The sequence below is a fragment of the Cyprinodon variegatus genome, unplaced genomic scaffold (genome assembly GCF_000732505.1).
Source record: "Cyprinodon variegatus isolate N-32 unplaced genomic scaffold, C_variegatus-1.0 Scaffold385, whole genome shotgun sequence".
NCBI classification, from domain to species: Eukaryota; Metazoa; Chordata; class Actinopteri; order Cyprinodontiformes; family Cyprinodontidae; genus Cyprinodon; species Cyprinodon variegatus.
This window is the reverse complement of record NW_015150838.1, coordinates 372,212-383,048: the sequence shown is the minus strand read 5'-3', so window position 1 is coordinate 383,048 and position 10,837 is coordinate 372,212. Positions and strand designations below refer to the sequence as shown.

The following is a 10,837-nucleotide window of genomic DNA, read 5'->3' as shown; positions in this document are numbered from 1 at the left end:
TATGACAGGGCTGTGAAAAACTGTTGATTAGGGTTTGTTTTTTGGTGGAGGAGGGTTAATGTTTCAGGCCTCTTCTGCAGTCACAGAACCTGAACATAGTAAGGACATTACTATGCACTCCTGTCTACCAAAAGCCTTCTGGAATGAAATGGCACTGGACCTTTGGGAAAGTGGATTCTAGTCCTCTCCACTTTTATCTGGGGCCTTGATTTCCAAATGAAATGTAGACCTTATTTCCATCTGAACAAACGACTTTCGACTACAGAGCAACAATCAAATAGTCTTTCTCCTTGGTTCACATCAGACACGTCTGACTTTGACCCAAGCTTAGAGATCACTTGACTGAAGAAATTAGACGTCTGTATGCCAGATTTTACTGAGCCATCCTCTTAAGGCTGCTGTTGTTCCTGGTGCTGGTCAACTTTGGCCACTACGCTTTTTTTTTTTTCCTCCACTCAACTTTCTATGGACATACTTGAATACAGGCTTACTTCTTTAGCCATAACATTGGGTGAATACCCCTCCTTTTGGAGACTGTCCGTGACTGTCGACTGTAGATGCAGTTTGGAAAATATTGCCCTTAGATAACATTTAAACACCTTTTAAATTGGGATTTCATTAAGTCAGCCATAATAATCAAAGGTACAAGAAATGAAGGCTTGAAATATTCCATTGCGTATGCAATAAATCTATACCTGAAATGAGCAACAAAAGACACTGAAATCGTTCACAGTATTTAGTTATTGAAGTGTACCTGGACATCACTTAATAGCACTATTGGTGTTATTCTTATGTCTTGTTTAAAAATGAATGTCATCACATTGTGGGAATCTTTCACAGGAAACTCGATCCTCATCAACATTTTTGACGCCATATTGAAACCTGTGATGCCCATCTTGAAGAAGTAAGTTGGATATTTCAATGTTTCATATACTGATTTTTTTTTTTTCTTTGGCTTAGCCTGCTGTCTTGTTTCTCTCCAGGAAATTGAATTCCTTCCTGAATAAGTTAAACCCAACAGAGCAGCAGATGGCTGCCTATATTGACGCTCTGTGCAGCAAGCTGTGGCCGGAGATCCAGCAGGTCGCCGCCCCTCGAACGGACGAGGAAAAGGACGAGACCAGAGAGCGAGCGCACAACCTCATCAACGCTCGATGTAGCCCACACCTTCTTAATTCAGACACATTTGTGTTGCTTGACCAAGGAAACCTGACCGTCTCCTCTCTGTTTAGATTCTAACTATCTGGTTCTGAAGAAGACGGATGTGGAGTCGGTTTTCAATCTGTTCCAGAACCGAGAGGAAAACAAAACTCTGATCTATGTGAGTATCTGACTATCAGAACCTCTCCGTCTCATTCAGAGATTTCACTTTGAAAATGTTCATTTTTCTTTCTTTCATAACAGACACTCCTTGCCTTCCTGTTGAGGGAATTTCTGCCCAAAGACAACTCTCTACACTTAAGTGCTAATGTTCTTCAGAAAGTGACCAACGGCGCCAACTGATCTGTGAAACCTGCCTTTATTTTATGTGACCACTTTTTAAATATTGAAGATATTTATAATTGCCTTCTAATCGTTTGGACCACCTCAGTATGAATGTGAAAAATGCCTTTTTCTGTCATTAGTTTTACCTCAGACACACTGTGAATATTTGTTTTTGTCAATGATCTTCTCTTCACATTCATGTGTTGATGCTGAACTCGACTGAAATCAGGAACTATATCTGGGAGTCAGAATATTACTGATGATCTCAGGAAGGAAGAAGTGACCCTTATTTCTGGGTACAGATGTCACTTCATACATTCTGTTTTCCAAAATGATTTTCGTCACTTAAAGCACTTCATATGTTAAAGGTGTTTGTTTACCTAAAGGGTTCTTCTTCTGTTTTTGTTTTTCTGTTTTGTCTTTTGTGAAAATATAAAAGCTCAGATTTTCTCGTTGCACACAATTTGTCAAAACGGTCAGTTCCTCGCACATAGCTTGAAGTAAGTGTGTGGAACTTGAAAATGTATTCCAAATAAAATATGTAATATCACTTTGTTTATATTCAGGTTTTGTTTTTATATTTGAATAAAGATATTTCATTCAAAGAAACTGAGGAAAGCACAATTATATTTATTTTCTTTCCAGCTGAACATAAAATGTTATCAGTTGTGTTTTTCTGTTATTCAGATGATACATTAATCTGTGTAGGTATTAAACCCATCATCAGTGTACCTTTAGATATGATGCTAATTACTGACATTAGACAGTTATGGAATAAAACAATCATTGCAGCCTTAATATATTGATGGCTTTAAGGCTGCTGTTTCTAAAACACTTTGAAATTGAGTCGATGTTTTTTAAACTATTGCATTTTAATCATTAAAGGTTTAAATAAAACAAGGTTATTTCAATGTGAAATAGATGTTGAAATTGCATTTTATGAGCATTTTGATCAATCTTTTTTTCTTATCTTACAGTATTACAAATACATTCTGTAACATTGATGCCCTATAAGCTTTTATTCAGTTTCCCAATACCAAACCTTGTCCTGGGGTATGTAATTATTCATCAATTTCTGATATAACTAAATCCTTTGCTTCACACATGCTTGGAATTTTCAATTTCTATATTTGAACTCAAGTTATACACTTAAAAATACTAGGCATTAGTCTTCTTTCCATTCCTTTATTGCCCAATGTCCTTAATAAGCTTGAAAATTAGAAATAACTTTTAGAATTTGGCTGATATTGTCAGTATTGTCGGTTGTATAAGATATTCTGTTTTTGCACAATCTACCTTTATACTGAGTTTTGAATTTTTTTTTTTTCAGATTGAACATGGTTCTAACTTTAGGATTCTGCTCAGAATAACTACTGAACCTTAGAGTTTCTGAGTGATCCCTGGTGGTATAGGGATTTCTCTTAATTTGTACATCTAAAGAAGGCTCACACTGTGACTCTGATCCAAAGGTATTCTGTGACTGTGCTGCAGGGGTTTGGGGTACTCTATGCTCCATGTGCCCCATAAATCTGCACAAGTTTTTCTTATAAGACGGGCTGTGTTTCAGCCTGAGTCTATCAGCACACATTAAGGTATTAGGTTTTATTTACCAGAAAGGAAAACTGATCAGGAACAAATAATCAGAATCAGAATGAAGTGTTTAATCCCTTGTGGGAAATTATTTTCTTGAGGTGGAACCATTAACAGAAGAGAGAAAAATGAGATTGTAAGTTCAATAGAGCAAAATCAAATATAAGAGAGACTAAAATAGCCAGCTAAAAGAAGTCTGTATGTTAAAACTGATTTTACCAAAGATAAACAATCTACAATGGAACTATTTTTAGAATTGTAACTATAAAATGTTTTGCCCTTGTCTATTTGGCATTTTTTTAATGGAACCAACATTCATTGCTGAAAAGAGGAAATCTAGCTGTTATTTGAATTAAAAAAAAAGAAAAAAAACTGTAAAGTTCTGGGTTTCTATAATATTTGGTACAACAGAAGATTTTTGCATGATTTTCCAACAAGTCATGAAAACCATGTTTTCTAATCGTTTTGTTTCATTGTAATGGATGCAAATATATTAACCAACTCTCATTCTTTACAAAATGTCATTGTTTTTATAATGATGATAATGAGATAATGATTATTAGACTATGTGTCGCACTGTTTACAAACCATCCATCCTAGAACAGCTTTCATGATCCCTTGGTTGATGTCCATCTCCGGTGATCGTTGGGTGAGAGGCGGGTCTCCAGTCCATCATAAGACCACGCAGATAAATGGAACAAGCAAATTTATTTACACACTGATGGCTAAAGGTAATTAGAAGAGACCATTAAACTTAAAAGTTCTGTTTTTGTGTTGTAAGAGGATGCCAGAGTGCCTGGAGAAATAAAATCACAGACAGTGGAGAGTACATGCAAACACCATGCAGAAATATAGTAGGCTGGGTTTTGAACCCTCCTTGCTTTAAGACAACAGTGATGCCGACTGCGCCATCATACAAACCCCTTTACAGACTCTATAAATATGGATTCAGGAACTCCTAATTGATTTTTTTAAAGATTTATTTATTTGTTGCTTTACTTGTTGAATTATATTTACTATATTTATAGCTGCGGGCTTTTGGGTGTGTGTCTCCATCTGCTTTGCACATCTAGAAATTAAACTGCCATGTTTGTTAATGACTTTGCAAAATTGCTCAGGCATTTTTAATTCCGACAAATCTGAATATTACCAGAAGGGCATGCTGTAAGGTAAAGTAACTGTGACAATAAAACAGAAAAAAGAAGCAGTTTTATCTCCCTCTTCCAGGGAACAGACATTGAGATAGTGGACTCTTATAAGTACCTAGGTGTTCACCTGAATAACAAACTGGACTGGACTCAAAACACTGAGGCTCTGTATAAGAAAGGTCAGAGCAGACTTTTCCTGCTCAGGAGACTGATGTCTTTTGGAGTGCAGGGTGTGCTCTTAAAGACCCACTATGACTCTGATGTTGTATCAGCCATCTTCTATGGAGCCACTGACCTCTATTCATTGGAATGCTGATTGCCCAAAAAAGTAAAGCCACTGGCCGCCATGCTTGTACTCCCCTCTCCCACTGAGACATGCAGTAAAAATGTCAAAATGTGTTGCATTTGGCTGCAAAAACAAGCAGTTTGCCAGCTGTACGAAGATGTTCCACAGGTAATTTCACAGTAAGTAGATGTACTAACCAAGAAAATAAATATATATATGCCAATACATACTATACTAAGTAGCGTAACATTAGTCTGGCTATCTTGGACTGACTTGAAGATATTGACCAGATGTGGCTATTTATTCTCCCAGTATTTATAATGTTAAAAGACTTTAAAGTACAGTATTTCATTAGCTTACTTTTTAACTACACTGTTATCTTATTCTTATCTCATTTTCTTATCTCATTTTCCTTCATTTTCTATATTTTGTCTTTAATCTTTTTGCTGTTGTAAACACCAGAATTTCCCCAATGTGAGACAATGAAGGGATTTTCTATTCTATTCTATTCTATTCTATTCTATTCTATTCTATTCTATTCTATTCTATTCTATTCTATTCTATTCTTATAAATATAAAATAGAATAGAATTTCTATTATCTTTGCTGCATTTCCTCCTCCTTGCCAGCAGGTGGCGGTGCTGTGATGTGTCGCGCAGCAAACAAGCCGCTTTGCTCCAAGATGTCTGCGCCCTGAAGGATGCTGCTACCAGCGTGAAGGTGCAGGACGAGAAGCAGGTATGAAAACACGGAGGTTAATATGCTTTAAGCTGCGTTTTAAAAACTCTGAGGCAGCTGACAGTGTGATCTATAGAGTCCGTGACTTTTAAAAGCATTGTTTGTTCATTGAGGCTGTGTATGTGGAAGTGTCGCTCCTGTGTTTCACAATCAGTACAAAACATGTGTCCATTTGGGATTTTAAGGGGATCTCTGTAATAAGTGATCGATTTTAAGCATACGTATCCGCAATCTTTTCATAAGGTTTACATGTATTTGCTGAAAGTATAACAGACTCTGTTATAGGCTTTTATGAATCATCTGGTTTTATCTGATACAGGAAAAAAATCCTTAATTTAGTGTTCAAGAAGCTCAGACTAAACAAACTATTCATGGATCTGGTGTTTACTCTGTTTCACCACCTTTTTTATACAAATACACAAGCTACTTTAAATTATTCATAATGGAAATAGAATAGAAAATCCCTTTATTGTCACATAATAGGGAAGTTATTGATTATAGATTATAAGACTGTTTGATAAAATATTATTTGGGAAGAAAAAAAACAAAACAAAACAAACAAGCTTGTGTACCACAATTTAACCCCAAAGTGCCAAACATAGAGAAAGCCTTATAAACACCTACATTTAGAGTCGGGACAGACTGAGTCTGAATATAAATAATTGAATTGAAACATTTTTAAAGAGCAAACTTTCTTCTGACAGCACTGCAGGTTTCATGATTCACAGGAGGATGACTTTAGGTTTGTGTTTTGTGTTTGTCTCCTGGGTGCACCGGTTACTAGAGATGCAACTACTGACTCAGTGGGAAGAAGAGCTGTTGTTTTGTAATCTGAAGGCTGTGGGTTTGATTCCGGTTTTCTCCTGACCTTGAACATATTGTGCTCCTGAACAAAGCGCTTAACTCCAAGCATGCTTTATTGAGGCGGCTGTGGACCAGGCTGTAGAACCATGTATCTACGCAGTTGTCCTTTTTTGTCTTAAACATTAATGATCTGTCATTTTGCTTCTGTCATACAGTTTATTTTAATGATGTCCCAATACAATATTGGTCAGATATCAGACAAAAACACTATTGGATTATATCGGTCTGCAACTAAAATCTCCAATATTGGATTCTGCATAAAGCATTTTTTCCCCTACTTGCTTTGATTCTGTTTTATTTTCCTATATTTTAAAGCACTTTGCTCTGTCTTTGTACTGAATTGTGCTATACCAATATATTTGCCCTGCCTAAGTAACCCATTGTAATATTATTATTCGCTGTTTGATTAAACCTTTTCTAACAATGTGCACTTCAAAATAAGTATTAAAAGTGTGCATGATTCATGCCAATACTGAATCAGGTCAGTATAGGTTTCCGTAAAAGTAAAAAAAAAAAAAAAAAAAAAAATCTTGGTTTCCAAGATTTTAAGACGTTTCACCACCTCTCCAGTAAGCTTTCTCAATTCAAATTTGTCAGTATAGGTATTGGTCTGTTCTTAAAGGTGCAATATCAGTGTTATATTGGAAATGAAAATGTTTTCCCAAATATATTTAGGTTCCCTGTATTTTATGTTTATTTTTACTTTTTACTTTGGATCTTTATGCTATCATTAACCTGTTTTCTTTGCTGCTGACACGCTGAAATATCCCCATGGATGGATTTTTCTGTTTTTCTCAGTGTCACTGCTTTGTCAAGTACCTCAGTTGGTATTTTGGTTAAGTGCTTTAATACATGGTCTGTTTACTGTTACTTAAATAGGGTGGGATTTTCAAGCATGATAAACAAATAGGTGGTTCAGGTTGGAAGATCCCAATGTTATGCATTTAGGGTTTAAAGTCAACGTTTGGTATAAATCTGGTACGCTTCAGCAAGAATAAAGAAATAAAAATATCAAATTTTTAAATCTGCAGTAAATCAAGAATATCTTTCTATTTCTTGATTGCATTTGTTCTGTTGTTTTCTTGAGCTTTTAAGTTGAAAGTTTGAAACTAACTGGGTATTGGGTTGGGCTTTTTTCTAATTAAATATGTAGTATAATCAGGGGTTATGAAGATCTGGATAGATTGTCCGACAAATTATCCTTCTGAAAGGTATATTAAAAAACACTGATCCTATGTGTTTACTTAATGTGTCTCTGGAGTATGGCTTAAACAATGAATCAGATGAATCGATTAATTCCTGAAATAATTGTAACTAATTTAGTAATCGATTAATTGCTAACTGGAGTATAGAGACTGTAAAATATGCCTATAGCTGAATGAGTGACCCACTTAGAGCAAAAATTATATCAAAATTGTAAAAGAATTTGTAAACATTTAGCATTTAAGATAAAAAATAAATTGTTTTCTTCTGTCAATATGCTCTATCCAGAACTCCTCAAGTGGAACAATTTTAGTTTCACCTCATTTAACTTCATAAAAAGTCTCCTTTAAGGAATCTTGGCTATCTGATTATTAATTGATTAACAGAAAAAAAATAATTGACACATTAATCGATTTGCAAAACAATGGTTACTCGCAGCCCTATTCTGGAAATGTTTTAATATTTCCCCACGTTAATGTCCCAGCTGTACCTAAATGCATCACCTGTATTTGTTGAAAAAAATGCTCTTTAATTCCTTTGACAATCATTTATATATTAAACATTTAGTAAATAAAAATTTGGTTCAGCCCACCTTGTTCCTCTAGTGTAGCTGCATTAAAAGAAAAAAAAAATCTTAATCTTCCTAAAAAGCAGAGCTCAGTGAGAGCTGAGAGTCCTCTTTGCCTTGTTTTAGTGTCCCTTTTTGAAATGGTGCCACTGAACGTCGCTTTGTGCACTTAAATTAAATTTCACGCATTAACATTCTGCATGTGTTCAGGTATAAAACATTACTGTACTTGGCTGCTAAGAGTGTGCCACACAGACAGGGCTGTACCGGATATTTATAGTACTAATTTGTATACAGTTACTCTCCTTCAGTTGATTAGAAGGTAAAAGTTCCTTTTATAAACACACTTTTCATTAAACCTGGATTTCTGTGGGGTTAGGATTAGGGTTATGGTTTGCAGCTCTCAGAATGTGTCATATCTCAGTTTCTTTTAAGTTTTGGACTTCTATTGCAGTCATTGCAAGGTGCTGTTTAATATAATATTTTTGCTGCTGTACACATTAGAATTTCCCTATTGTGGGACAGTAAAGGGATTTTCTATTCTATTAACTTTACAGTTCATTCATAGAACATGAATAGACTGCAGCCTTCATGTTTTCAAAAATTCAATTTGGGTTAAAATAATCTTTAGGATGTCACAGGTGAGATCAATACAGCTCCTTTGTTCTTGGATGAATGATTAAAAAAAAGAAGAAAAGAAACAAACCATATCAGCAGATTTAAAAAAACTTTTAAATAATTTTTTTAAGCTTCAGCAATTTAAGGAGAGCAGTGAGCCTAGCAGCTAAACATTTCTGGGAAAAGTTTCCAGATTAGTCATCCAGGAATTTGAAACTGATTCAATGATTGTTGACATTTATTAATTCTTAATAAGCACCATTCATTTGACTGCATATTTAAGTGTTTTAGCTGAGAGAGGCTCAGTCCTAGATGTTGGTGACATTTAAATGAAATCCTCAGCCGCTGTCGACCATCAGCCCTCTTTACCAGGAAGAAAATCTTCCCCAACAGAACGTTCAGAAGGTTTGTGTTACTTATAAAATCCAACTAAACTGAGCCTTTTCCATATTTCATGAAGCAGCTGTTGAGGCAGAGACGAGTGTCCTTGCACCCCGATGAGGACGTTGTTTTGCGGACGGACGGTGTGATAGATGGGGATAATCAAATCAGAATGTGAGGGAATAAATGCAGCTCTTTTTGTGTGGAATGCCTTGAGCGAATGAAAAGAGAGAAAGTTGTATAAATGCAACCTGGCTGCCTTTAGAATTCGAATAACCTCGAGAAAGTTAAAAGCATTTTAACTTTCTCAACTTTCACCCGAGCGCTCTTTGTGTTCCTAATCGTCTTTTCAGTGAATTCTTTTAGCGGTTTTTCTTGACACAGAGGCGGGAGGGTGTATAGAAACGCTAACCTTGGCTTCATTTCAGTAATCGTCGCCTTGCTTTGCTGCAATCGATAAATAGCTGATGTTGTTTATAACACACATGTTTGAGAGGTTAAATCACCTTTAAGGATATTCTTCTTTCCTGTGCACCAAAGTCAGATTTCCTCTTCTTTTTGACTTCAGTCATCAGGAGTATTCGTGCTTCATCAGAGGTTCCTTCTCTTTTTATCTCAGTATTGAAGCAGCTCAGTGTACTGGTGGGTTTAATGAACAGTGTTGAACTCTTTCATGATGGAAAACAAAGCGGTGTCTGAAAAGATTTCCCCAAATGACATGCCTGTCTAAGCACTCCCAGATTTAAAATCCCTAACCGTTGAAGTTTGAAGAATCCAGGTGTTTTACCTATAGGCCAAAATTATTCACACCCAGCAGGTTTAAGGATTCACCATTTTGAAAATTTCTATGACAGATTTACATTTTTTTTTAAACATAAACACAAATAAAAAAGAAACTCCCCCTTAAACATCTAGGAGGAAAAGAGTAGGCAGAAGTAGGGTGGAGGAAACATCCTTAATTGTCCCACATGGGGGAGATTTATTATCATCAGCAGCAGGTAAGAGAAAGGTGAAATCTGAAAAGATTTAAAAGAATAATGTATAATTAGATGAAATGAAATGTGACACTGAGTATGGTAAATGAAAGACCTGCATGGTGGCAGCAGAATGTAAAGAACTGTATTGTCCTGTATTGTGTAAAATCTACTTTTGAGCGTTAGGTCATGTTATAAAATCAGACCCGAAGTGATATTGTGCTTGATTCATGCCTGGCTGAGCAATGCTCATGAACTCTGCTCTTTATACAGCATACCCTTCCTATCCTGGAAAAAGAGCAGCCATCACCGTCCGACCCAGAGCAGGAAGATTTTACAAGCATGAGTGATTCTGCTTTGATATGAATTTTGCTGAATGTATTGTTTTTTTTAATCCTGTGAGGGAAAGGAAACACACAAAACAGGACATTTTAAGGTGAGATACTATTCAGGTTTTCCATCCATTTTCTATCAGGCTTATCCTAATGAGGTCGCGAGGGGTGCAGGTGCTTCTCCAGCTGTCCACGGGCGGGGTACACTCTGGACAGGTCGCCAATCCATTGCATGGCAACAAAGAGAAAATCATTCACACAATTTTAGAGAAACCAATTAACAAATTAACCTTTTTGGACTGTGGGAGGAAGCCGGAGTATCTGGAGAGAACCCGCACATGGTCAGGGAGAACATGCAAACTCCATGCAGAAAGAGCTGGGCTGGGAATCGATCCCAGATAACCTTGCTGCAAGGCGGCAGTGCTACCCACATCTCCACTGAGCAGCCCCATTCATGTTTTATACTATTAATCATGTTCACTTTCTATAAGAGCGACAGAGAAAAATGTAGCATTAATTTGAGCAAACTTTGTGTATTTAAAGACAGATCAAATTAGTTTCACATTTGTCCTGAAATGTATAAGTTTGACTTTCGCTATATTATATATATATATATATATATATATATATATATATATATATATATATATA

At 36.0% G+C, this 10,837-nt stretch overlaps 2 protein-coding genes across 2 annotated transcripts in view; both read left to right on the top strand.

Moving 5' to 3' along the window:
• LOC107092568 overlaps positions 1–2,328 on the top strand; it is a 31,527-nt gene extending 29,199 nt beyond the window's left edge. Inside the window, exons 13-16 of the mRNA XM_015387115.1 lie at positions 841–904; positions 984–1,156; positions 1,233–1,321; positions 1,405–2,328. Of these exons, the coding sequence (XP_015242601.1) occupies positions 841–904; positions 984–1,156; positions 1,233–1,321; positions 1,405–1,503 (425 nt within the window). The 3' untranslated portion in view covers positions 1,504–2,328. The remainder of the gene's footprint in view (positions 1–840; positions 905–983; positions 1,157–1,232; positions 1,322–1,404) is intronic.
• A 2,831-nt stretch (positions 2,329–5,159) lies between these two features.
• mrpl11 (mitochondrial ribosomal protein L11) overlaps positions 5,160–10,837 on the top strand; it is a 101,883-nt gene continuing 96,205 nt past the window's right edge. Inside the window, exon 1 of the mRNA XM_015387106.1 lies at positions 5,160–5,246. The gene's annotated coding sequence lies outside the window, so the exon portion shown is untranslated. The remainder of the gene's footprint in view (positions 5,247–10,837) is intronic.